General features: G+C 51.4%; 2 protein-coding genes across 2 annotated transcripts in view; both read right to left on the bottom strand.

Moving 5' to 3' along the window:
- Positions 1-15,331: 15,331 nt before the first annotated feature.
- The window catches only part of LOC128278022 (uncharacterized), an 86,313-nt gene continuing 74,215 nt past the window's right edge, over positions 15,332-27,429 (bottom strand). Inside the window, exons 2-13 of the mRNA XM_053016659.1 lie at positions 21,251-21,323; positions 21,082-21,122; positions 20,756-20,944; positions 20,556-20,651; positions 19,505-20,198; positions 19,059-19,396; positions 17,843-18,056; positions 17,528-17,731; positions 17,374-17,436; positions 17,062-17,288; positions 16,610-16,959; positions 15,332-16,168 (exon numbers count right to left, since the gene is read on the bottom strand). Coding sequence (XP_052872619.1) covers positions 15,332-16,168; positions 16,610-16,959; positions 17,062-17,288; positions 17,374-17,436; positions 17,528-17,731; positions 17,843-18,056; positions 19,059-19,396; positions 19,505-20,198; positions 20,556-20,651; positions 20,756-20,944; positions 21,082-21,122; positions 21,251-21,323 — 3,326 coding nt within the window. The remainder of the gene's footprint in view (positions 16,169-16,609; positions 16,960-17,061; positions 17,289-17,373; positions 17,437-17,527; positions 17,732-17,842; positions 18,057-19,058; positions 19,397-19,504; positions 20,199-20,555; positions 20,652-20,755; positions 20,945-21,081; positions 21,123-21,250; positions 21,324-27,429) is intronic.
- The window catches only part of LOC128270926 (protein stunted), a 239,195-nt gene continuing 234,822 nt past the window's right edge, over positions 23,057-27,429 (bottom strand). Inside the window, exon 5 of the mRNA XM_053008378.1 lies at positions 23,057-23,068. The gene's annotated coding sequence lies outside the window, so the exon portion shown is untranslated. The remainder of the gene's footprint in view (positions 23,069-27,429) is intronic.

The raw sequence follows: 27,429 nt of genomic DNA, 5'->3' as shown, positions 1-27,429 counted from the left end.
CACATTGCAAAATTTCTTGAGTGATAAGAAAGTGAGATCAAAAAGAGACTGTGAAAATAGCTTGCTAGAGTTTTTTGCTAATAACGACCAAGACTTACAATAGAAGCTACCTTTAAAAAGGCAACCAATTTTACAACAAAACGGTGCATATTTGACGCAAATCGGAACATCAGAAACAACTTAAATAATGTTTTGAAATTCACTCAAAAATAATGGATTTCTTTTTCCCCGATCCAATATAATGAAACTACACTTACATTGAGAAATGGAAAATGAGAAAAAAAATTAATCAAGAAGAAGCGCAGGTCCTAGCGTTTTCACGAACGCCTCCAGGTTTCGGTTCCTGCTTGATTACCTACAACCATTCCGCTTCAGACGGACAGGCTAGATGGTGCTAGTACTGGTACTCGTTTGAAGATTGGCCGCCAAAATAATTCTCTCGGAGTGGTGCAACGCGGTGTACAAAGCCAATATCCGAAGGGATCTCAGTTAGTGGGTTCTACTAGGTTAAGAACATGTCGAAACTGAAGGTTTCCGTTGCTAACGGTAACTAACGATGACTGGTTTGTTTACATAAAAATTACGCTTTATATAGTACTTTTCCTTGTCCCTTTCTATGGTTGCGTGATTCGGACCCTGTTGTGATAGAGCCTTACTAAGTTTGATGCCTGTTCCAGGTTTTACGATCCCTTGCGTTCGTGATTAGGTTCAATTAGGGTTTGTATTTTTTCAAGTGATTACATGTTCGATCTACAATTTTTCGTGCCATGTTGCGTCCAGATGTGTTTCTATCTCGTCGTTTGTAACGATCATGTAGATAGAACACGAAGTAAACACTCGTTTGGCTATTAAACTAACTACTGTACACTTTTGATCGAGAAAGTTATTTTCAGTACAAAATGCCCTACAATGTAACTACACTAAATATTTACACGCTGTTTTCAAATTATACATTGTTTTGGATGTCATAGACACATTGTTTGTTGTTGTTGTTCTTTGTATTATAGAGACGTTGAGCTGAGACACATTGTTTGCTTTCACCCAGAAATCGAGCCTAGACACCTAAACGAAGCAGCATTTTAAAACAGCATTCCACAGGCAAAAAAGGGCTTCTGACAGCATTAACCTGGCCAAATGGTACGTGTCTTGGCTTTTGCAAGCACTAACCCTCAAAGTGCCAGCAATTTTGGCTTCTAGGCTTCTGGCCTCATTGTGAAGGAAAACGATAATCATCGCCTCGACCGAATCGAATTACGTCGAATTTGAACGTAGTAGTAGTACGTAGTAGTACGAAGTAGCAGCCGAAAGAAGGTAATACGCTTCGGTAACTCCCAAACACGCGTTTCGAAACTTTCCTGACTGCGACTGTAAGAGGATTCAAAGCTGGACGTCACGTATCTCGCGTTTTTGTGGCATATCTACAAAATGTTTAGTAACTTAATCTAAGCACTAAATTAAGTGAAAGTACAATGAAGTGCAAAGGATCAAACGAAAAATTGAAAGTGAAAAAGAAAAAAAATTTAACAAAAAGACACGACTGGAACAATATTTGGATTTTGGGCAAGAAAATTTGAAAGACTAAGCCGAAATATGTTCATATGAACCTTATATGAGAAACCTTGATAAACAATCAAATATGATAGTGCTATCCAGCAACGAAAACTAGAGTAAGATAGAAAGAAAAAGACCAAACAATACCGTCTAAATGACAGCAAGTGATTCAAAATATGTATTCGCGGCAACTATAAAAAAATAAATACGGCCCAGTCCGTTCTTCTAAGATTAAAAAAAACTGTAAAAAAGGAACATAATGCAAAAAGAGTCAGGAACAGAAACGAACACTGAAAGAAAATTGGACCTAAAGGCTATCGCTAAACTAAAACCACCTTACGAAGCTTATAAGAGAAGAAGATAGCCATTGCCAAATTCCTGTAATTTATTTATTTATTTCAAGAAAGAATGTTTGGCCCTATGAGTGGCCTTAACATTAAGAGCTTATAAACTAGGAGCGGACATGATTACATTGTTTTTAAAGCTAGCAACAGACATATTAAAGTCAAATAAACTGTAATAGCTATTAAAACTACGCATAACATTAGTCATTGGGTCGTTGTCAGTATGTGTATGTCTTGCCGATAAACGATGCATATAGAGCTTTAAAACATGTCGGATCACTAAACTCCCTTGGGCAACTTAAGTATAAAACCTAACATTCGTTGCGCCTGGTTAACAGTTTGCTTGAAATGTGCGTTAAAATTTAATTTACTGTCTAATAAAACACCTAGATCGCGCATCTTGTTACAGCGTTGGATTGGCGAGTTTAACAGACAATACGAGTAAGAGATAGTCCTATTAGCCCTAAAGTATGTTACTGAACGGCACTTATCAACAGCAATACAGAGAACATGTAGCTCACACCAGTCGCAGAAGTTATCACATGTTCTTTGCAGCGCTGCACAGTCGGATATAGTGAAGACAAGCATATACAGTCCGACGTCGTCGGCGTACATCAAACAAGCGTCATTAGGTATCACAGAAACTAAGTCGTTAATGTATAGCGAGAAAAGGAGTGGGCCCAGGTTACTGCCTTGTGGTACTCCAGACGTGCTCGCGAACTCTCTAGAGATAAGACCTTCTAAATTGACCCGATATAGCCGGCCGGTCAAATACTATTGGAACCATGCAATTAAATGCCTTTCTATCCCAATTCGTTCAAGCTTAGCCAGTAGTATTTTAATATTGACACGATCGAATGCTTACTTTAGATCGGTATAGATGATATCCATTTGAGACCCATTTGCGAACGAACTGTGACACATTGACACGAACTCTAGCAAGTTTGTGCTAACTGACCTCTTAGGGAAAAACCCATGTTGTCGGCTACTAATAATTCTTGAGCTGTAGTTCATCACAGATTCGAACACTTTTGAGCAGGCATAAAGAGAAGTCACCCCTCGATAGTTCTCAACTTTAGTTTTATCATCCTTCTTATATATCGGTATCATCCAGGATGACTTCTAGATAGTGGAGAAAGTGCATTGCTTGATGGAGAGCTCAAAAATGCAGACAAAAGGGTAGGCAAGTAACCCCCCATGCCGTTTGATGATGAATCTATCAATCTATCAATCAATAAATCTAAAACTTATCTGGTCAAATTAAATTGAACAAGCAAAAATAGCAGTTGCATCGCAACAGTGTCATCCAGATGGAGCGACAAGCAAAGTTTACTCCTATCGTCAGCAATATACATATACGGTGTTTCATTCTTCTTTAATGGCTGTACGTGCACAGAAGCCTGCACTTAGCCTGGTCCAAAATGCCGTTCCACGCGGCCCGGTCCTGAGCTACGCTGCGCCAGTCCGTCACGCCCAGGGCAAGCAGATCGCTCTGCACTCCGTCGATCCATCTCGCCTTCGGGCGTCCACGTCCACGGCGTCCTTCCGGTTGGCTGCGGAACAGTACAGCGGGGGCTCTGTTGGGGTCCATACGCGCCAGGTGTCCGGCCCACCTCAGCCGCTGCGTTTTGACCATGGCGACGACGTCCGGGTCGCCAAAGCTGCGGTGTAACTCGAAGTTGTAGCGGCGTCTCCAGTTCTCACCTTCTCGTAAAGCTCCAAAGATGGTCCGGAGAACTTTACGCTCGAAGGTGAGCAGTTGTTTCTCATCGCTTAGCTTCAGGACCCAAGACTCGCACCCATACATAAGTACGGGGCGTATGAGCGTCTTGTAAATCCTGCATTTTGTTCGCCTACTCAGCAACTTCGAGCACAACTGCCGCCTTAGCCCATAGAAACATCGTGTCGCCGCCATGATCCGCCGCAAGATTTCCGCTGATGTGTCGCCGTTCGGTCGAACGAGTGAACCAAGGTAGACGAACTCGTCCACCAGCCCGAACTCCTGGCCATCGATCGTTACGCTCTGGCTCTGGTGGGGTGTGTTTTGGCCGGTCATCATGTATTTGGTCTTCGTGTTGTTGATGATGAGGCCAAGCCTTGCTGCTTCCCTCTCTATTTTGCTGAACACGTCGACGACGTCCGCATATCGCCGTCCGGCGATGTCCAAATCGTCAGCGAAGGCCAGGAGTTGGACCATGCTCGTGGCCAGGGTTCGCTGTGCTGGGATGTTGGCCCGCCTTATTACCCCTTCCAAGGCTAGGTTGAAGAGTAGACAGGAAAGAGCATCACCCTGTCTCAGCCCCTCTCTTGTCTCGAATGCCCCGGACATGGCATTCTGCATCCTCATTCGACACTGGGTACCAGTCAGCGTCGCTCTCACCAAGCGTATCAACTTGGTTTCGAAGCCAAGCTCCTTCATGACGACCAGCAGCTCACGTCGCTTAATCCGGTCATAAGCCTGCTTGAAGTCAATGAAGAGATGATGCGTCTGGACATTGAACTCGCTTCCCCGTTGTAGGATTAGACGTAGGCTGAATATTTGGTCCGCTGTGGAGCGGTTGCGTCTAAATCCGCATTGGTAATCCCCAGTTACCGTCTCGGCATGCGGCAGTAGTCGTGTGTACAAGATTCGGGCTAGCACCTTGTAAGCTGTATTGAGAAGACAGATTCCGCGATAGTTTTCACACAGCGTTTTATCCCCTTTTTTATGGATGGCGACGATCGCTCCCTCCAGTAAACCCGCTGGTAGCTGCTCTTCTCTCCAGGATTTGCTGACCATCTGGTGCATTACGGTCATCAGCTCAGAGCCCCCATACTTCAGCAGCTCTGGGGCAATGTTGTCCGGGCCTGTTGCCTTGTTACACTTGAGCTGTTGGATGGCATCCGCAACCTCCTCAATCGTCGGGTCCTCGACCGTTCTCCCGTCATCGTCAGTGAAGCTGTAGTCTGGATCGCTGGCTTCAGTTGCGCCATCATTTAGAAGTGTGTCGAAGTGTTCCTTATAGCGGTTAAGAACATCCAGTTCTGCAGTCAGGAGGTTGCCATCCCGACTGCGACACATGTTTATATGGGCTCTAAAACCACGGCGCTGATTGTTGATATTTTTGTAGAATTTGCGTGATTCGCTTGCGTTGTTAAGCTTCTCAAGGTCAAGTAACTCCGCCTCTTGGGTTTCGCGCTTCTTGCGGCGGTGCACCTGTTTCTCCTTGCATCTCAGAGTCGTATATCTCTCCTTGTTGGCGCGCGTTTTGTGCTGCAGCATTTTCACACGGGCCTGGTTTTTCGTGGCGGTGATCTCTGCGCATTCATCGTCAAACCAGCTTTTATAGTGTGTAGGCCTCTGGTAGCCTACGCTGCTGGTTGCCGCTTCCGTTATTAATGTGCCCACCGTTTGCCACTCTAGTGCCTCACTTGTTCCTTGTCGTGCCTCCCGTAGCTTCTCGGCGATGCTGCGCTCATACGCAGCAGCTACCTCGGGGGCCCGCAGCCTAGCGACAGCTATCCGCCTCACCGTAGCCGGGCGGGTTGTGTGTGCCCGAGCCAGGCGTGCTCTTAGGGTGGCCACCACTAGGTAGTGGTCCGAGTCCACATTTGCCTGCCAGGCCGTCTTCACGTCAATCACGTCCGAAAAATGCCTGCCGCTAATCAGGAAGTGGTCGATTTGGTTATCCGGGAGAGCGTTATTCGGGTGCTGCCAAGTAGCCAGATGCCTGCGCTTGTGCTTGAAGAAAGTACTTTTTACCACCATTCCTCGCTCCGCAGCGAAGAGAATCAGTCGTTGCCCGTTCTCATTCGAGGTACTATGCAGGCTGAATTTGCCAATTGTTGGTCTATAGTCCTCCTCCCTACCCACTTGGGCGTTAAGGTCGCCCAAAACGATCTTGACGTCGTATTGGGGGCAGCTGTCGAAGATCCTGCCGAGTTCCTCGTAGTATGCAGTCTTGACCGCGTCTGGGGCCTCGTTATGTGGTGCGTGCGCGTTGATAAACGAGTAGTTCTTAAACCGGCCCTTCATGCGCAACACACACAGACGCTCGCTTACCTTACGGAAGTCTAGAACCAAATGTTGGTATTTCTGGGCCACTAGGAAGGCAGTCCCAAGTACTCGACGGGATATACTACTGCTGTGAAAGACGTTGAACCCGTGCAATCTGCAGCTCTGTGCTTCTTTGTCAAACCCCGTCTCTTGGATGGCCGCGACACCCACTTTGCTTTTCGTCAGTTCGTCTGTCAGTCTTCGGAAGCCACCGGGTTGGTTGCCGGCGCATCTAATATTCCAAGTTCCAATTCGTATGTCCTTAAGCCTTTTCCGGGTCGTTGCCGTTAGTCCAGTCGATGGTATTTCATTTTGGATTCTCGTAGATTGGAGTTGCCTCCACATTTCTGCGGCTATGGTCAAGGTATCTAGCCTTGTCCAAAAGGGTTATAGCGCCCTGGCTCGCTACAAACCTTTAGACATTGGCCGTTCCTAAACTAGGAACGTTACCAGGGGTCGCCGCGGGGAGGCTGCCTAATCGGTACATGAGGGATCCATGCTGGGGTTGATTCCAGCTGGGCACCCCCTTCGACCCCCCCGGTGTTTCATTAACGATGCATAATTTCATCTATATATATAAAAATGGTTGTTTGTCTGTCTGTCTGTACCGCATTTTCTCCAAAACTACTGAACCAATCCGCGTGAAATTTTGCACAGCGTAGTTTTGTGACCCCGGATTGTGAATAGGAAAGTTTGACCCTCCCACGCCTCCGGGGAGGGGGGGCTCCCATACAAACGTAACATAAAAATCAGCATAATTCGGGTTGTTTTCGAGCAAATCGAACCAAATTCGGCAAATGGGAGTTTTGGGGAAGGGGAAATGTTCTGGTGAATGTTTGAAACCTCTCCCCTCTTTACAAAGGGGTCTCCCATACAAAATCTAGGTTAATGTCAGAAAAGCTCGGATAATTTTCAAGCAATTTGAGCCAAACTCAGGTGGTGCGAGTTTTGACATGTATCCAACGGGAAGCGAAAAGGGAAGGCGATCGGATACGTCACGAAGAAGTCCTCTGAAACGCCTCCCAATCGAGAAATAAGGATGAAATGAGGCGCAGCGACGCGCGCCGGGAACTGCTAGTTTGGTTATAAAAAAACGGCTGAATATTTTTAAATGGTTGAACACTTAATTGAAAGGTTAATTCATGACATTTGTGTATAAAATATAATTTTTGTTGCAGAAAATTGGAAAATATGAAAAATTTATTTCCAAATCATTCGGTAGGTCGTCAACTCATTCGTTAAAAGCACATTTCATTGAAGCTCATTTCCACCTCGGTGGCTGTGTTAATAAGCAGTATTGTGGTTCGGAAAATCCACATATCGTGCAAGAGAAGCCAATGCACCCACAAAGAGTGACTGTTTGTGTGGATTTTGGCTGATTAGGTTCTTCGGCGAAATTGAAGCTGAGAACTTGGATGGCGTTTGGTTTCAACAGGACGGCGCTACGTGCCATACAGCGACAGCCACAATCGATATTTATGTTATGCGAACAAACAGCAACTATTGACCAACCTCAAGACAAAAATTCATGTTGCTATTGCCCAAATAGGACCAGATACAATCGAAAATGTACTTAAAAATAGGTCGACCGAATGAGCTACTGTCAAACCAATCGTGGTGAACATTTGACCAACAATGTTTTACACAAAAAAATGCCATTAATCAACCTTTCACATAAAAGTTCCGTTCCGTTTTTTTTAGTAACCAAATGAAATCATGCATCGTTAATGGAACACCCTGTAGAAACACTACAGCCATGGAGGCGCCAGGTGCTCCATGGGCTGGCACCTTGAAATCCAAACACTAAATAGATCACCCTACGCCGGCAGAAGTGATCACTTAGGACCAATAATTAACCTTGCAGAAGCGCAACCCTGTCGTCAGGAAAGGTGTAACGTCCTGACGCGTTCTTGGAAGTATCTAATGCGAAGTTCACATCGACCATATAGCATCTGCATTCCCCAAGAAACGTGCGCTGTGTCTCGCGAGAGCGACTTCTGTCGTATCGCGCGGAAGAGAGTTGCTCCAAGAAACAATTGGATGATCGTGAAGGGGAAAAAGAGTCGCTCGGCCACCCTTTCCTTCTCTTTCATCGCAACCGCCTGCCTGTGAGTGCCCTTTGTACCCGAACAAAATAGTCACTCAGTTTCTCCATACTGAGAAGAAATTTTTGAGAGCCAATTCTTTTCTCACCAAAGGCCAGAAAGAGAACGCGACAGCGAGTAGTATTTTCTCTCTCTGTCACGCTAATATAGCGTCCAGTCCGCCACTCAAACGACAAACTGTTGGAAATTTTTTGTTCAGTGCAAAAGCATAAATGGATAAAGGCCAGAAAGAGAGAAATATTTTCTGTCTTCTTCGCACTATAGTGCCGCAGTATAATGCGGCACTTCACGGAACGTTCCAAGCTGCCAAAATGTACGCTTCATTTTCTTGGTTTAGATTCGCGGTGTAAACGAAAATTATTGTGCGCGAAAATCTTGTTAAATAGATAATTTAAAGCATCTGTTTATTACGGTAAGTAACTTTAAAGTGAAGAGCAGTGAAAGTGATTGTGTTTACATGAAACTTTGCATTCGGCTAATACGTTTTATTATCGTATTGTTCTGGGGTAACACTTCAGTGAGCAGGGACTTTGGCGCGGAGCGTTCCGGTGCATTTCGGCAACAACGCGTCAGATTGGCAACAACGCGTCATTTCGATGCAACGTAATGTAAGTACATGTAATGTATGCAGTAAATGTATCATTATACTAATCAATAAATTCAAAGTTTTTCAGATGCCTTCCCAAGCCAACCATTGCCTTTGGCATTGAATGCCAACGATGAAGCGGACAATGCTGTGCGGACAATGCTGTGCGAACAATGCTGTGCGGATGATGGAATGCGGCCGCGTAGTGCTAAACTTAAACATAGAGTGCAGTGAAAAGTGCTTGCCGGAAGCATTAAACAATTGTAGAAAAGTTGTAGAGTAAGGATAGTGAATAAATATAAATCATTGTTTACAAAACAGTCTGTTTGACAGTTCAATGTGTGGGAGAGGATAGTGAGAGAAAGAAAAATATATGAGACGGAGCACTCACGACGTGAGACTCACCAGTGAGACGTTTTTCAAATATAAAGCGGGTATTGCCACATAACTGTACGAAAGTGAGCCGTTTTTCAAATATAAGACCATAGTGAGAGGGGTCTTCTCACAGGTTGAGATCTGCGATTAAAAAAATGAAAAATTGAGTGATTTTTTCGTTCGGGTATCCCGAACAAAATAGTCACTCAGTTTCTCCATACTGAGAAGAAATTTTTGAGAGCCAATTCTTTTCTCACCAAAGGCCAGAAAGAGAACGCGACAGCGAGTAGTATTTTCTCTCTCTGTCACGCTAATATAGCGTCCAGTCCGCCACTCAAACGACAAACTGTTGGAAATTTTTTGTTCAGTGCAAAAGCATAAATGGATAAAGGCCAGAAAGAGAGAAATATTTTCTGTCTTCTTCGCACTATAGTGCCGCAGTATAATGCGGCACTTCACGGAACGTTCCAAGCTGCCAAAATGTACGCTTCATTTTCTTGGTTTAGATTCGCGGTGTAAACGAAAATTATTGTGCGCGAAAATCTTGTTAAATAGATAATTTAAAGCATCTGTTTATTACGGTAAGTAACTTTAAAGTGAAGAGCAGTGAAAGTGATTGTGTTTACATGAAACTTTGCATTCGGCTAATACGTTTTATTATCGTATTGTTCTGGGGTAACACTTCAGTGAGCAGGGACTTTGGCGCGGAGCGTTCCGGTGCATTTCGGCAACAACGCGTCAGATTGGCAACAACGCGTCATTTCGATGCAACGTAATGTAAGTACATGTAATGTATGCAGTAAATGTATCATTATACTAATCAATAAATTCAAAGTTTTTCAGATGCCTTCCCAAGCCAACCATTGCCTTTGGCATTGAATGCCAACGATGAAGCGGACAATGCTGTGCGGACAATGCTGTGCGAACAATGCTGTGCGGATGATGGAATGCGGCCGCGTAGTGCTAAACTTAAACATAGAGTGCAGTGAAAAGTGCTTGCCGGAAGCATTAAACAATTGTAGAAAAGTTGTAGAGTAAGGATAGTGAATAAATATAAATCATTGTTTACAAAACAGTCTGTTTGACAGTTCAATGTGTGGGAGAGGATAGTGAGAGAAAGAAAAATATATGAGACGGAACACTCACGACGTGAGACTCACCAGTGAGACGTTTTTCAAATATAAAGCGGGTATTGCCACATAACTGTACGAAAGTGAGCCGTTTTTCAAATATAAGACCATAGTGAGAGGGGTCTTCTCACAGGTTGAGATCTGCGATTAAAAAAATGAAAAATTGAGTGATTTTTTCGTTCGGGATATCCATTCGGGTGAGTTCGGGCACGTGAGCTCCTACGTGAGATTTTTCTTCCACATTCCTATTTCCTCTTTCTCAATCGTATTTTTATACCCGTAAACTCTTGCAAACTTCTGTGCAAATATTTCACGTTGCTGCTTCCGCCATGCATTTCTCCCTCCTTGCGTTTAGCACTTCGTCGTGTTTTTCGACCGTCCGATTGCTTCATTTTATGGACGGCCGAAAATTTATACAAATGCGGTTCACTTTCGCTGTTTATAAGTAGATACTTACAAATAAAAGCTTCCTGATGAGTAAAATTATTTACCGATATAAGCAAGTGCGCAAATTGAACTATTCAATATTACTAGGCTGTGCAATAAGTTCGTAGCCTGGATAAGAAAACACATTTTTAAGGTTTGAAATACATTTTATTATTTAGTATGGTCTCCCTGAACGTCAATACACTTCGAACGAGACTCTAATTGATACATGCGATTCCTGAAGTGAGAAACTGAAAGGGCTTCAAACTACGCTTCCGCAGCGGTTATGACATCATCAAACGCTTTTCACGCATGATTTTTTAGGTTTGAAAACAGATGGAAGTCGCTAGGGGCTAAATCTGGCTCGATGCTTCAACAATTCGAACTGCGATTCGGTGCATTGTCCTGATGAAAAGGTATTGTTTTCTCCTGTAAACCAGGTCTTTTTCACTTTTTTTCTTCTTTCAGCTAGTCCGAAAGATTACAATAATATTCAGAACTTATTGTTTGACCAGTTTGCAAGTACTTCACCAAAAAGATTTCCCAATACTTCCGCGCATGATAATTTGTTTGCGACGTGAACAAAGGTGCGTGAGTTCCTAAGTGAGATTTTTATCGCATAAATATTTTTTTCACTCAATCCCTCGTATTCTCTCACATTGACATTCGTATGCTGTTGTGAACAATATGTTGTGTTTATTCAGAATCACAAGTCTACATTTTGTCTACAATTGTTTCACTTTTCTGCTTCCTCCATGCATTTTTCACTACGTTCTACGTCTGCGTTGAGGGCTGTGACGCCGTTTTCGATCGTCCGCTCCATTCCATTCCTTCTTCGTTTTCATTTTGCTACGCTACGCCTCAGTCTAAGGGTTATATTCCAGGAATTTTGGGCAGTTGCAACGACAGTGCAACGAAGGGTGCAATGCGCTTTTTTACGTTTTTCCGTGCTTCTATTTCCGGCTAGTAAGAGTGTTGTTGAATACACGTAGCATTGTTTGATTCCCAAGCATACTGAAGAACATCTGAAAAACTTTGAATTTATTAACTAGTACTATGATACATTTGATACATATGTACATTACATGTGAGTATACTTACATTAAGTTGTATCGGAATGACGAGCCATTACAGTCCATTCGATCGCTATTCGATTCGTTTGTAGATAATATGTAGATAATAATACATATACTTTTGTAGATAATAATATGTAATAATGTAGAAAGCTACGCGCCAAAGCTCCTGCTCACCCAAGAGTTCCGCGTGAGAAACTCCGTTTCGCAGTACGAAGAAGAGTGCATTTTGGTTTGAGTGCTCTGAGCGCTCGGATTCTGTTCTGAGATCCCCGGTTCCAGCATTCGGTGACAGGGTGGGGTAGTTGGGGTTGTCGGCGAAAGTTATGATCGCGGATTACTCTCGTATGATCATCATTATCATTTGTGCCTTCTTGGTGTTCGGACCTCCGTTTGCAGTATCAGTTGATTTTGTGTGTTCATAGGTGATCGATATCATCGTGATTTGTATAACCGCTCCTTAGTTATTTGTGGAGAATGCCGGCCTCTCCGTTTCAGTCGAATTTCCACCGGGAAACGAACGTTCGCAAGTCCCGGCATCACTTTGCAAGTCAGTCCCGGCCGTTTATTCGGATGCCGACCATTCCCGAAGACAGTGTTGTTATCATCCGGCCGGTGGTCCGCCCGCGATCTGTGGCTTCAAGAGCAAAAATAAAGCCACTTGCGGGGCCTTCCCGGATCAAGAATACATTCAACCGGCGTTGTGTTGCACCTGAAGTTGTTTTCTACAATGCACAAAGAGTTGGTTCGCGCCGAAGTGTTGCTCCCGAAGTCCGCGCCGGCAGAAGTGATCGCTTAGGAGGAGCAATAAGCCACCGTGCAGAAGCGCAACCCTCTCATCAGGAGCGGCGTAACGTCCTGAGACGTTCTTGGAAGTATTTAACATCGCGAAGTGTCACTCCCGAAGCCCGCGCCGTTCAGTTACACCGAAGCCCGCGATGTGATAACTTAGTAGGAATGATGCACCTTGCAGAAGCGCAACCCTCGCATCAGGAGCGGCGTAACGTCCTGAGACGATCTTGGAAGTATCTAAAATCGAAGTTCACATCGACCATGGAGCATCTGCATTCCCGAACAAACGAGCGCTGTGACTCCCGAGAGCGACTTCTGTCGTATGGCGCGGAAGAGAGGTGCTCTTCGGAAGAACTGGACGATTGTGGAGGGTTTGAAAGATTTGAGTGATGCTTAGTGTAAGTTTTGCAGTGTACAGTTCAATATGTTATTCTTTGCGTTCCGTTACTACTTACGTTTGTGGATGCTGTCTATTGGGACATCAATAAAATAGTAATATAAGCTCTCAGCAATGGGACGTTCTGAAGAGTTGTTATTTTGCGCAGCGCATGATTTCGTCGCTTCTCGATTTTAATATGTCCCTCGATCAGTGTCGTGATGTGTTTGCTTTCATGTCTTCTTGGTAAATGTTTCGTCCTCGTTATTGTCGCCTGTGTCTTGCACAAATATCGGTTACCAGCTTCGTCGTTGCGTTTCGTCAGTTTGATTAGTGCTAGTTTAAGTGATAGGTTAAGTCTTTTTTGTCAATTATGCTAAGCTGCCCGTTGACTGTTTTCCAATTAAATAAATAAATAAATTTCGATCAGGAAGGGTCCGAAACGGAATTCCAGGGGTTTCGTCCGAAAAGCAGCGGGTTGGATTTTATTCTCTCTCACACACACACACACACCCACACACAACACATACACGCACAAGCATACACAGTCGGACACACACGCACACTGTGTGGGTGAGTCATACAGCAACATCAAGAACATAGAAACCAACATTTTACGGCCTTCTCCACCAAGCGAACTCTATTGTTTGCGTAACTGAGAGGTTTTTAACTTTACTTGCTTTGTCTGTGAGACGCATAGTGCGATTGTGTGTGTGTGTGAGTGCTTACAATTGCGCGACACAATGCCTTTCGTGTTCCTGGTGGACGTGTTATGCCCGGGTGGTTTATGGCCGCTTGCGTCAGCATGAGTCACGAGCTATGTTCGCAAGAAAGGATTCGTTCCACTTCGCACCGATTTTCAGCCCCACTCAGCTCAACGGATGGCGCACCGAGATGATGCTTTCTTCGCAACATTTGCCGTTCAGATGCAATTTCGTTTTCTTATCCGGCTACTTCGTCCAAGTGTTCTTAGCCTGCCCCAGAGACAAAGTTAACCTCTGCGCCTTTCTGTAACGTTGTGTTTCTATGGCCAGGGTTGTTGGCCCCGTGCCAACCCCCGGAGGAGGATCTCACGTCTCGGCCTCCGAAAGTCGCCTGTGCCTGACAGCATCCCCGCTGCATAGTTGCCCTGAGATCGTACAGGCCTTCAGGTTTGGTCCATCGAGATCGTGCCCTGACCTTCAGGTGAAGAGCAACCGACGGTGCCTAGACGGTGTGCAGCGTCGGCTGGCGCAGTGTGGCGAGCACCAACCCCTTCCAATAACAGATCTGCGTTTTCATATTCGATTCGTTTCGTACAAGAATAAAAGTTAAAGAAACAAACAAAAGTAAAGGAAAATTAAATTTAAAAAAGGTGTTACCTTTGAAATCTGTGCCATCGCTTGACACAATCAGATTAGTATTTCCAGCGTATCAACCTTTCGTCTAGTGACGAAAAAGCTCGAAGAGTTCTTACAATAATTGCGCATTTCGCATACGTTTCCACGGTTGCTCTGCCTAAAAGCGTTCCTGCTGCTTCCAAGCCGCTCATGCGCACTCGAAGGTATCCCCATCGAAAGGATATCCAACAACAACCAGGGCAGCGGTTAGTCATGGTTTGAAATATTTCATTGTTCAAGTGCATATACTCGAGAATGGCAAGCTTTTGACTGGTCGGTGTTATTGCACCTGACACTCGGCAGGAAGTGCAGGAAATTTGCGTGCATATGTGGGTGGGTGCCAACAGACGTCCAGACATTCCCAGGCTGTTGACTATTTTTTCTGCACCCTAAGCCAAAGCTTAAAGAAGCAACGACCACCAGAACCACAGGGTGGTTCGCGGCAATCGCAGCGTAGGATGTTCGGATGCAAAGAAGAATGTTGCCCGTCGGCAAGGGATGACACAGGTAAGGGCTACAGGACCATTAGAGGCAGTGTTTTATTTAAAATCACTTCGCCGGTGCGGCAACGTAGGTGCTGACGGTAAGATGCGCCGTGGGCGAATCGGGAGTCTTAAAATCGTATCAGCGCGCCGTGTGTCGTTCCCGCGGGAGCTGTGGGCGGCACTGGCGAAGTGTAGAGTGAGTGTCGGCGATGAAGGGGGCGGGATGGTGGTGGTGGAACGGGGTTTGCCATGATGTAGCCCTTGTCGCTAGCCCGGCTAGTTGGGGGCAGCTTTGAGTAGTAGTAATAGTAGTAGTAGTAGTCGTAGTAGTGGTAGTAGGAATACATTGTTTTTGTCCTTCCATTAACCGTACCTTAGTTCGCTAGTTCGACATGGACAAGGGTTGCACTTTGTTTTGTAAGCAAATGTGTGTGCATGTGTGTGTGTGTGTGTTTCGCGTCGTCGTTCCTGAACCACTAGAGGCCTGATATGTGCAACGACCCTCAGCCTATACCGCATCCTCGTTTCACCTCGAGCGCTTGTCAAGTAGCACCTTGGGTAGCACCGGTTTGTGTTACAGTCGGGAATACTCTTCTACAAGAGGTCTTGGAGCGGGCTCCAGCGAGATCCAGGGTGGCTCCATCGCTCTCTCGCTCTCTCTCTCTCACTCTGTCTAGATCGGTGTGGATAGAGGTGCACCAAAGTTGCTGTCGACGGGGCCCACACCGGACAGCTTCATGGAGTCGTAGAGTGAGCGGACGTCCGGGGTCGGACCGAGATTGGCGTACATCGAGCCGGCCACATCGTACAGGTTCAGATGTGCCGATGGCGGTGGCGGCGCCGATGGTGGCACTGGCGGGGGTGCCGGCGGTGGCGCTAGCGATGCTGCCGACGGTGGCGCTGGCTGCGGTTGGTAGTGGTGGTGCAATGCCGAGGACAACAGCGGCGGTGGTACCGGTGGCAGAGCTATGGACGGTAGGGAAGGTGGTGGCGCGTGCCCTTCCGGGTGATGCTGCGCGTTGTGATGCTGCTGGTTGGGGTGCGGATTGAGATGCTGTGGGTGCTGGGTGAGCTGCTGGTGAGGGGTGAGGTGCTGCAGTTCGACATCGACGGCCGGCTGCGACGAGCACAGCGATTGCAGCTTTGACAGGTAGTTGTCAAACTGGTGCCCGCCGGTGCCCTCGTCCGTGACTGGTGGGCCCCGCTGGTGGGCGCCGGTGGCCGTCGGTGGTACAGGGCTGGGGCCTGGCTGGGCCGGCGAGGACTGCCCTTTGTCCGGTGCGCCCAGTGTTAGGTGCCTCGGATCCTCGCCACCAGAGGGCGCCCGCGCGGTCCCACTGCCGTCGGGGAGCAGCGGGCCGCAGCACCCGTCCAGATGCAGACCAGACGAGGTGCGGGCGGGGATGGGCGGGATTTTGACATTCTCGAGCAAGGTGATCACGTTGTTGCGCAGATGGTCGTAGTAGCCTGCTACGTGGTTACCACGAAGGTCCGAGTTTGCCTCACTTTCCTGCATGACAGCGTGTGTGTGTGTGTGTGTGATTGGATCCGTTTGTTGGGCCCGAACAAAACAACGTATTAGTAAAGTTGTTTACTACTACAGACAGTAAACGTTTTCGTTTACTACTACACACCCTTCCGAACTAACACCGGTGACGGGGTAGGATGGAAAACCAAGCGAAGGGGGTGGGTAGGATGGAGAACCAAGCGAAGAGGGTGGGTATGACCTCGGCAGCGAGGTTAAGTCCCACACGGCGTGCGTAAATGTGCTACTTGCAAAAATATAAAAAAAATATAATAAAAAAAATAAATAAATAAAAAAAAATTACTACACACAGCGGCATGCAGCGAGAGGAACGAGCCCAAAGGTTGGTAGGAGCCGAAAAGGAACAAGCCCAAAGGCAGTGTTCAAACGAGTTAAGCACGTCTCAACCAACCGCAGTTTACATACCCGGTCGGTGTTACCAAGATGCGACTCCATCGCACTGATGTCGGTCTTCAGCCGCAGCATCTGCGACTCGACACGGGCGTTCTCCCGCTGCAACTCGGAGATCTCGGCCTCCAGCGACAGCAGATCTTCGCCGGTGCTGGCGCCGCCGCCGCCGCCGCCGTTAACAGGCCCTCCACAGACGCCAGCACCGTCGTTCGGATGGGGTGCATCGGCGGTGGGCGAATGGGTGCTGAGCGTGGAAACCACCAGGTGCGAGTCCTGCGACCTACTAGCGACGCTGGTGCTGCTGGCGCTGGTGCTCCTGTTGCCCGACGCGTCCCGTTCTGCCGACACCAGCATATCTGCCATGGCTGGACAAAGAGAGCGAGCAAGCGAGCCAGCGAACGAGAGAGAGAGAGAGAGACAGATAGAGAGAGAGCATTGAAACGGGTGAATGGTGTGTGGTCACCTACAGGAGTATGGTTTGCCATAACCAGACGCCACGATCATCGGATGGTCGTCCGAGTACTTGGTCTTCTTGATTGGTAGGTCCTGGCTGACCGACCACTGGTCGCTGGCCGCTGCATTTAGCTTCGGGTGGTGGGAACTCAGCGATTCGACACCCCCCTGACCGCCGTGCCCGTGGGCCGTGTCCATGACCCGTATCCGATTCCGGTTGGCGATCGGGCATCCGGAGGCGCTACATCGCCGGAGATCAAGGAGCGTAATCAAAGTGAGCGTAAAGTTTAGAGTCTCAGGAAATCTTGTACGAAGCGATGAGTTACCTGCGATGTGACAGAAACTTGCCCGTCGAATGGCCCGATCCATCGCAACCTGGAATGGGACATCTGGAGAAGGAGGGGGAAGAGAGGGAGAGAGATGGCAGTGTACAGGGCAGCGTTGGGCCGTGGATCGAGGACCAACGTCCAGAGCACATACCTGAGCGGTTCCGACTCTTGGCCGTCGCGTGGTTTGTTCTTCGGCTTGGTAGCTCGCGGACACCCGGACAGGCTGCGGTGGGACGAGTAGTTGCCGGTGGCGTGCCCGGACCCGTCGCACCCAGGCGTTGGACACTTCAGCTCCTGGGTGTTGGCGTGGTGATGGTGGTGGTACTGCCTATCAGTACGCGCCAGTCCGGTGAGGCTGAAAGCAAATCGAGAATCGAGGCCACGCCCGGCCACGTGAGGAAGCCGCCCGGAGCGGAGTTAGTAAGTTGCGATGCTAGTGCGATGTCCTTCGCGCGCCACTACCTACCCGTCCTTCAAGAGCTTGTCGTGGGACGCAGGAATGTGCGATGGTGGCGGCATGGCGTAGCAGGCACCACCGGTTGGCGTGTACCCGGTCGGGACGGTCACACCGTACCGGCCGAGCGAGGCACCGAACGGGGGGCACGCCTGGTAGTTGGTGCCGTAACCGGGGTAGCCGTTCGCGTACTCCACCATACCGTAGCCAGGATGCGGACTGTACCCTGCGGAAGAGAGAGAGAGAGTACCGGAGGCATCGGACATCGGATTTCTAGTAGGTTCGCACAGTAGAGGTTCGATAAAGAACGAGTTAGTAACTCGTTATTTATCGAACATACCGGGTCCTAGAGGTATGGGTCAACCGGAGTGTGTCAACAGATGGCTCTAGCTGTCAATTTGGTTCTCCTGGATTACGCTGTTTTGGCAACACTGCCTCGTTTCGACATCAGGCGAATGATTTCATGTCGAAAACAAATAATACTGCTAAAAAATATTGCTTTTCTGCTCTGCGTGGTGAAGAAAAAGGGCCATATAATCGCATCAAATGTTTGCCGAAGCTTGTGCTGATCATGCCCTTGGAAGATCGCAGTGCGCTTTGTGTTTGTTTTGCCAAAAGCTATCTATGGCGATTTTGACTTCACAAACAAAGAGGCCGTGGTCGAGGGTTCCAAAAAAATTCGAGGACGCTGAACTACGCAAGAACTTTTGGACGAAAATGCTATGCCATATCCGAATGTTCGATGGCCCTGAGCAAGATCCAGAAGATTGGCGGAAGCTTGGTGCCTCATGAACGGAACGAGCAGAAAATCGGACACATCACATCCGAAATTAGGCTCACCAGGAAGTGATTTTTTTGCCAGTCGCCAGTCAAATTCCGACTGCAAAACCAGATCGATTTGTGCAAAAAGACAATGCTGTGCAACTAACGCGTGGGACTAGAAAGAAGGACTGTATCACAAGCTCCTAAACACTGGTGAAACACTGGCATTGATCGAAAAACGGTCAGCCCAGAATGGACTGGGAGCACCGGACTTGGCTCGAACGAGGAAGTCGAAAATTCGGATTGAACTACCAGAGAGATGGGAGACATGTCTAGGCGTCAACGATACGTTGACTAAAACACAGTTCCAGCTCCATACCTCCAGACCTGGTGTAGAACCAGAGCTAGGTCGACTACCAAACCAGGGCGCTCCAGCTGGATTGCCTGGCCCCTGGGGAGTGCTTACCACTGTGCTGATCTCGGTAGCCCTCCAGGTAGTGCGAGGCGGCACTGTCGGGCGTGGACTCGCGGCTGTAGCCGGGTTGCTGCTGGGTGGCCCCAGGCGGTCCCATGAAGCCGAAGCCGAGCCCGCCGGACCGGCCGCCGGCTCCGGACGACGCCGGTCCACTGAAGTCGACTGGTTCGGCCGGGGGCGAGCGGACGTTGTTGGAGGCCACTGCCACTGCCGCCGTCTCCGTTTCCGTCTGGTACTGAGCCGGGCTGCCGCCGGTGGCTGTCGTCGTGTTGGGCAGCCGGCTAACGCTCAAGTCCAGCGTGTGCCCCGGGGGGCTCGCCGTGTGCGGGCTGTTGGCGGTGATGTGGTTCGGACTGGTGCCCGGTTTGGGGCTCGTCCGGGACGACGACCGTGGCTCACCGGCCGGCTGGTTATCTGCGGCGGCCGCCGCCGCCGACGACGACGAGGACACACCGGTGAGGTTCGGCGAGGAGGTATGGTGCGCTTCCGCCGATGTTTCGCCCGCACCCTCACCGGATGATGCCGGGGGCGATCCTAGGTTGCCGCTCGGTGTCGCAACCTTGACGCTCAGGTTGATGGCGGAGAAGCCCGACCCGGAGTTGGTGGTGGGCGCTGACGCGACGGACACGGATGATGCCGGGCTGACCTGAGCGCCGGAACACCCGGAGCTCGGATCGTAGTGGTAGACGTGCCGCGGGTACAGCGGGGTCCCGCCGCCATTGGCAGCTCCATCGTCCGGTAGCTCCATCTTGAGCAGGGCCGGGACGGCGGCCGGTGGCATTAGCAGCCCAGATTGCCCTGCACCCCCGTGGTTGCCCTGCAGGCCGCCGCCGGGCAGGACGGAGTAGTCGTCGAGTGGCGCGTACGCTCCGTAGACGGTGCCCCCCTTCTGCACGCCATACCCGGTCGCCATGTCGTAGCGCTCGAACGCGCCCGGATCGTACGACCAGCCCCCCGTTCCGGATGGACCCTGGCCCGGTGGTGCGTCGTAGTGCGCCACGCTCGTATACTGATGGTGGTGGTGGTGGTGGTGGTGGTGGTGCGGCCGTATGTCGTCCATCTGGGCGTACCGGACCAGCTCCTGGTCCCGCCCGTACGCACTCTCGAGCATCGTGTCACCGGCCGGTGCCGCTGCCGGTCCCGATCCGGGCTGACGACGGTGTGCTGCTGCTGCTGCCGCCGCTGGACTGCTGCTGGTCTGCCCGGCCGACCGGGCAGACTCATACGCCGAGAAGAAGGACGACGACGAGCTGGAGGAGAGGCTGGAGTCGCCCGGTTCCTCGTGCTGCTCAGTCTTCACGATCACCGTCGCCTTACCGCTGAGATCCTGCCCCTCCAAACGCGGACCGCGGGACGAAGCCTGGGACGGTCCTGTGACGCCGCCGCTGCTGCCGCTGCTGCTGCTGCTGATGGTGGTGGTGGTGGTGGTTAGGGTGGTGTTGATGGTAGTGTTAGTGGTGTTAGTGGTGTTAGTAGCGCCGCAGCTACTACTACTGCTGGTGCCGTTGGGTGCGTTGTCTGCTGCGTTGCCAGTTGCCACCAGCGCGGCGCTCCGACAGTCACTGAGTTGCTGATATTTTATAACTGCCGATGCGCACAAACGATCCCGATTAAAGCCCGTACCGCAAACTGCCAGCCCTTACATTGGCCCTAACAACCGCCCACCCCAGAGCCCACCCAGTACGCACCGGCGGTGTGAAGCTTCTGGCGAAACAGTAGACCATTCTGGTACTTGAGCTCCCGAGCCGCGGCCTTGCTGGCGGCCGCCTTCGGGCATCCGGAGAGACTGCGGTGCGAGTTGCGCCCGGTGCTGACGTGCCCCCGCCCGTTACAGCCCGGCGTGGGGCATTTAAGAATGGTCTCGTGGAGGGCGAGCACTGCAACACGGTGGTGGCGATGGATTGCGATTGAAAAAGAAAGAGGAAAGAGCAGACGATCCCGGTCACTGAAGACACACACACACACACACTCTAGACCCGGGGGTGCACCGGGGCCGCAGAACAGGGGTACTTACACTCAGACGACACCTTATCGCGCCGTGGACATCCGGAAAGGCTGTGTCAAGGCGGAGAGCAGAGAGCGCCAGAGAAAAGTTTGGGCGAAAGAATGAGAGTCGAAAATAGAGAACGAAAGAATGAGAGAGAGAGAGAGAGAGAGAGAGAGGAACGGAGAGGAACACTCACCTGCGGTGATGGGAGTAGAGTCCCGTGACGTGCCCGAGACCGATGCACCCAGGAGTGGGGCACTTGTTTGACTCTGGATGGAAAAGCCAAAAGCATTAAACGTGTGCTGTTCCGGACAACCCCCCCTCCCTAGCTAGCCTTGCAGCAACACCCAGCATGACCGCCACCACCTCGGTCGACTCGGCTCCGAATGCTAATGCTCGCCCGATCCTAAATAAACACCTTGCCCAGCGCACGGACCGACCGGACCTATGTTCGGGCCCCGTGTCGACTGCCCAGTTCTCGCCCAGAGATTTTCCCCTTCTTCAACTCCTCCGACAACATCTGCCATTCGAACATTCGAAGCATTTGTATCTGGGCAGCGAGGACCCCCTCACCTCTCTCTGTGGACTCTGAAGCTCTGAGCTCAGGACGGGTCAGGCTACCTAATCCTAATAACGTCGGAATTGTAACTCGTAAAAACACACCGTTACAGAAAGCAACAGAGCAACCGATGCTGAACCTGCTAAGCCCTGTGGTGATGGTGGTTATGATGGGTACCACCCTCTGCCGGGAACTACTGCTGTGAATGCGTGGACACCCGCAACAGGAGGCGCGTACCTTTCAGTCCAGCCGAGTAGCGCTGATACGTCGACAGCGGAGGCGGAGTCCGTGTGGCGGCGGGGTTTGCGCGCTGGAAGCTGGTGGTGCCGAGCGCGGCTGAGGCCGACGGCGGTAGTCGGCGTGTGCCCGCGGCGGACGTGGAACTGACGGCGGTATCTTGGGGTCTGGGGCTACGGTGGGCGCTGCTGCGAAGGTGCCGCAGCTCGCTGAAGTTGGCGATACTCTGGGGTTGGCTGCCGTTGCCGTTGCCGCTGCTGCTGTTGCTGCCGCTGCTACCACTGCTGCTACTGCTGCTGCTGCTGCTGACGATACTGCTGCTGATGATGATGGACTGCTGCTGCTGCTGCTGGTGATGCTGAGCCGTGAACGATGGGAAGCGAAAACTGGACGCTGAGGAGGAGAGACTGGCACCGACGCGGGACGGCTCTTTCATAACAGGGCCCGCCGCGGCGGGTCCGACTTTGCTCGGCAAAGGCGTGCGCTTGCTGGTCGGTGGGATGCGCAGCAGCGCTGACTCCATAGAGTAACGGAGCGGAGCGCACGAACGATGGCGGAAGACGGTGGTGTGGTCACGGATCACGGCCACGGACGATCGCTGGCGCATAGCAGAGGCCGGTGCCCACACATACGCACATACACACGCGGTGGGCGGGTGGGGAGCTAGGGGAAGCGCGACGTGCCGGCAGCGACCTCTACATTATTTCGCGGGGCTGGGCTGACTGGCTGGGTGTCCGGTGTTTAGTCCTTAAGCCTGCAACGCAATGCGTGTTCGGGTGAGCAAATGTAATGGTCAGATTTCCGGGAGTCAGACTCTCAGATCAGATCAGAGCTACAAAACACACAGAACCACCAGCTCTTCTGTACGTCCGTCGATGGGCCTACTAGGCGCAGGGGGTTTGCGGGACGCGCAATGAACCCAAGAGCAACCTAGGTCTGCCTAGCCTAGTCTATCCTACGCTACTACGTCTGTGTGTTTGGTTCATTCTGGGAAGATTGTGGACATTGGACCTTTCGAAAACAGGCGCATTCGACAGAGGGCAACTTTTTGCTCTGGAAAACCAAGCGCCCTCGAACCCTTTGGAATCACTGGAAGGAAGCATGCAACAGAAACAATACCCTAAACACCCTGAATGCTCCTGGCAGCAGCTCCTGCGGAAGGGGGCTCCTGCTACGAAGAAACGTGCCGCCAGAGTCACTGACAGCTGGTGATAACTTTTGGGCTGCGATGTCTCTTAGACTTGGACTGGGCTGGGTGCAGAGTTTCCACGTCACCTAATCGAACAAACGCACGCACACTTACTCACACACCCACACACACACACCTACGATTGATGAAGCTGGTGGCTCCGTGGGTAGCGGTATGTAGTTGATAGTTGATATGAGGACTCGACTGGATACCGTCGTCCGCAGCAGAACAGTGGAGGATCAGTGGAGCATTGGTGGCAGCGCCAGCGGCGGGCGGGACAGACTCACAGGCATCGTGTCGAAAGTCGGACCACCGCCAGTTGACTCACCTAGTTGGGGCCTCGGCCACCGTAGATGGCGGGGAGTCTACTTAAAGCCGAACTCCGTTTGAAGAATAGTCCATTTTTTATCCAGTGACTTTCCAGCGTTCAGTGGCGGAACCGGAGTCCGGAGGGCCTAGCACACACGATGGGTCCGATATGGATGGAGAGGCTCACACACACACACAAACACGAGTAGTTCTTCAGTGTAGCACAGCACCGTTAGAGCTATGGGCAAGGTACACACACCGCCGGATACGCACACACGTATCTCCGTGGAGCACACGTTCTCCGTCGTCGTCACTCCCTGTTGCACTCACGGTTCACAGCCAACTGTACGCGGTGCGCTGCCTTTCGGCACTCTCGAAGGCCACCTTCGGAATGGTTCGTCCTGACTCGTGTAGGACGAACGCAAGGCGGAGGAGCACTGGGTGCGCGCAGGAGCACCCGCTCCCGAGCGTGGCGCCCTTGACCAGAAAGCAACCCGAGCTCGGGCTCGACTCTGACGGCGGGTGATCCTTCGGTCGTTCTCGGAACTCGGGCCTCGGGGTTCTTCGGGATTTCGGGGGTGGTCGAGTGTGGTCGAGTTTGCGATTTCCCCACCCGAAAGGAGGCGGGGCGGTATAGCGAGGCATACGGGTATCGGCACCGTGCGCTCGTACCTGTGTGCTTGCGATTTTTATTTTCATCTCTTTTTTTTTTCTTCAGGTGGGTGGAGCGGCGGCAGCTGGGTGGCAGTGGTGGGCCGAGTGGGGGGGGGGGGGGCTTAAAGTGCATCAGAATCGTTCCGGGAGTGATTATCCGGGATCCGGGATCCGTGCTTTCGGTTTCTTCGTCGAGTCAGGGGTAGCTAGCAGCAGCTTCCAGATATAACCAGAAATAACCGATATTCCAGAAATAACGACTCAAAAGTTGGAATCCCACAGACCCACAGAAAGACGGCCTCTCGTATTCGTCCGGCCGTCCAGTGTTCGGCGGACGCAGGGGCATCTAGCTTTGTCTGGTCCTCGGTTGCTGCACCTGCAGGGTGCATCCGGGCAACCCCCCAGGTACACCCGGCAACTCCAACAGGCAACTCTTGTCCCACCGAAGCGTCGAGATACGAGAAGCGGGCGTCTCCACCGGACGATGAGCGGGACAACCACAGCGCCTTGCTGCGGTTGTCCTGCGTCGACCGACACCGACCGACCGACCGACCGACAGTGGTGTCGTTGGTCGACTTTCCTGTCGGCCGAGGCACGTGTGCGCGTGCGCGCTACCAGGACACATTCGCCGCCCCCAAAGGCGGAGAAGTTACGACGACGACGACGACGAAGAGGGCAATCCGGTCGAGTCCTTCCACGTCCAGCCGGGGATACCGATTGGATCCGCCTCATACGCCGACCGAGAACCGGTGCCGAACCGGTTCGTCGGCGGGGCTCTATCGGCGATTGGTTGGCAGGACGACATCGTCCTGTTGCGGTCGGCAGTCGGCCCGTGGCGCTCGTCGACTGACGGCAGGTCTCCAGTAGCGGCAGCTGCTGCTGCTGCTGCCAGGGGGCCCTGGGCCCCAGAAGTCCTCGAAATCCTTCCGCACGGATCCGCGCCGTCCAGCGAAGGCGGATCCTTTGCGGACAATGGCTGATAGCTCTTGCTTTTCATTTTTACAAAGCTTGGCATAATTGGCTCACGGGTCCGTTCCGGACCAACCAGGCAAGCATCAGGTCCTCCAAGTGAACCTGCAGAACCTGAATCAACCAGCGTCCAGGCTACCTCGCGGTGCTGTGCTTGTGGCATTCCGGCGCACTTCCAGGATGCTTTCGAGGTAGCTCGAGCCGACCAGGCGCACCCAACCAAGGGACTGGGTTGAGTCCTCAACCTCAAACACATCACCTACGTGCCGCGGCACGTGCACGCACGTGCCGGGCCACTTCCCTGATCGAGTCGAAGAGTCGAGTTCCCTGGCCCAAGGCAAGGTGCGCCGCCCGTCTACAGTAATTAAAACCTCGCGGAGTAATCGCGGAGTTGGAGAGAACAACGCGCAGAAACCCGCAAAGATGCGTCGGGTTTTGCAGCGAAGAAAACAGGAGTAGACATTCCTCCTGCTTCCTGCCCCTCGTCGAATCTTTTTTTCTCTCTTTCTCTCTCTCTCGCTTGCTAGTTTTCTCGTCCACGCCCCGAATCTCGTCGGACCAAAGTTGCGCGGAGACCCAGACCCAAACCCACGAGTTCCGTTACATGGTTTTCCGTTTTGTTGGGTTTTGCTCACTCGCTTTCGCGGAAAATGGCAAACCACCACCAGCAGCAGACGGGATGGAGGAAAGCAAAACTCATCTCTCCTCACAGACCCCCGAACACCCCTCGCCTGGTCGAAAGAAAAATTGATAAACCTTCGCAGCCTGGTGGTCACCGCGCGGCGCGGCAAAAACTACTCCGATTGAGTGTTTGACTGTTTCTGTGCTTGCTCTGTGTGGAACCATTTAGCAGCACGGGTGCCAACCCCCCCTCCCGCCATCCCCGTCGCAACCATCAACATCCTTTTGTACCTCCAATCCTCGTCTCCCCCACCAAGCCCCGGCCTGGTTGAGTTGAGAGAGAGTCTGCCCGAGAGTCGAGAAAAAGGGTCGAACAGTTTGTAATTAATTATAATGTACACTGTACACTCTCTCTCTCTCTCTACTTCGCTGCTGCTGCTGCTGCATCAGACGTTTAACGCAACTGCCTCATAACCGCCCCCGCCCCGCAACTCCCTCAGGACATTCCTTCTTCTCGTCTTCTGGTGCCTCTTTTTTTTCACCACCACAGCCAAACGGGGGCACGGGTATCCACCCGGAGGAGGCCGGAAATACCCGGACTCCGGTGGTGTTCCGGATGTTCCGTTCCGGTTCCGGTGGCCGCGTCTGGCCCGCTAGCCCGTCCGCTCCGCCTGCCCCCGGGGCTCCAGAACTCCTCGCGGGCCGCCAGATGATCCAGCTCCAGCAGTCCAGTCCATTTTTGGTGTTGGCGCTAGTTGTTTGTTTTGGGCGTTGGGCGCTTTTTTTCTTCACACAAACACTCATTACTACTACTACTACTACCTTCATCCCACTGCTTGCCTACTCTCTGCCCGTCTCTTCCACCGGGCGGGCTGCCTTTCAACCGGTGATGGAGTGATTACTTGAATTATTCACCACCGGCCGGCCAGTTTCCACTACTTTCTGCACGCACGCAGGTCACCCGTTCACCAACCCACCCACCACCACCACACATACCCTGCCCTGCCTTGCCGGGTCCGGGTGGTGGGTGATAGCATAATTAATTATGAAACACATCACATCCATCCATCCGCGGGCATCCACGGCTGTGTGGCGAGGCTGGTCAACGGGGTGATCAATAGTGGTTCCGACGACCCCCACCCCCACTCCCACCCGCTCTCGCGATCCCCCTCGTCGCCCCTTGCCTTCTTTCGAGCGGGGGGGCGTCCCACGAAAACTAATTTACCATTAAGGCGGCGGCATCGGCCGTTTTTGGGTGTTGCTTTCGTTTTTGCGTCGGCGTCGCCGATCGTCCCCCCCCCCCCCCCCCCCCCCCCCCCCCCCGCCCCTGCCCCCGTGGATGATGGATGATGAAGGACCCCCTGTGTGGCCTCGCTGGGCTGGGTTGTTTCGCTTCAAGAGTCGCGGCGACCACGTCGGCGGCTCCCGCGCGCCATTCATCAATAATGCAATTAATTAACCCACTACCCAGTGCACCTACCGCCCCCGGGCCCCCCCCCCGCCCCCAGTCGTATTAGTAGCGTTAAGGTGTTGGCTAAGGCGCGTGAAACACGTGTGACAGTGCGGCGCCGCCACCGCCGCTTAGCGTAAGGTATGTACGGCACGGCAAAGTGGCACGTTGGCGGCATCCGATTCGCTTCTGCCAGCACCCTCCCCCACAGATTTAACTCATCTTAAGCGTTAGGAAAGCATCTTGTCGTGGCGGCGGCGGCGGCAACCCACGAAACCTAATTATGCGTTTCTTGAGAAGCCCTCGCCGCCGCCGGTGGCGCAATGACCGAGTTCCACCCCACATACTATCACCCGAGGAAAGGAGAAACGGGGGGGGGGCAAGGGG

The sequence above is a fragment of the Anopheles cruzii genome, chromosome X (genome assembly GCF_943734635.1).
Source record: "Anopheles cruzii chromosome X, idAnoCruzAS_RS32_06, whole genome shotgun sequence".
Taxonomy (NCBI): domain Eukaryota; kingdom Metazoa; phylum Arthropoda; class Insecta; order Diptera; family Culicidae; genus Anopheles; species Anopheles cruzii.
Note: the sequence above shows the minus strand (reverse complement) of the source record. Positions and strands in the feature narration are given on the sequence as shown.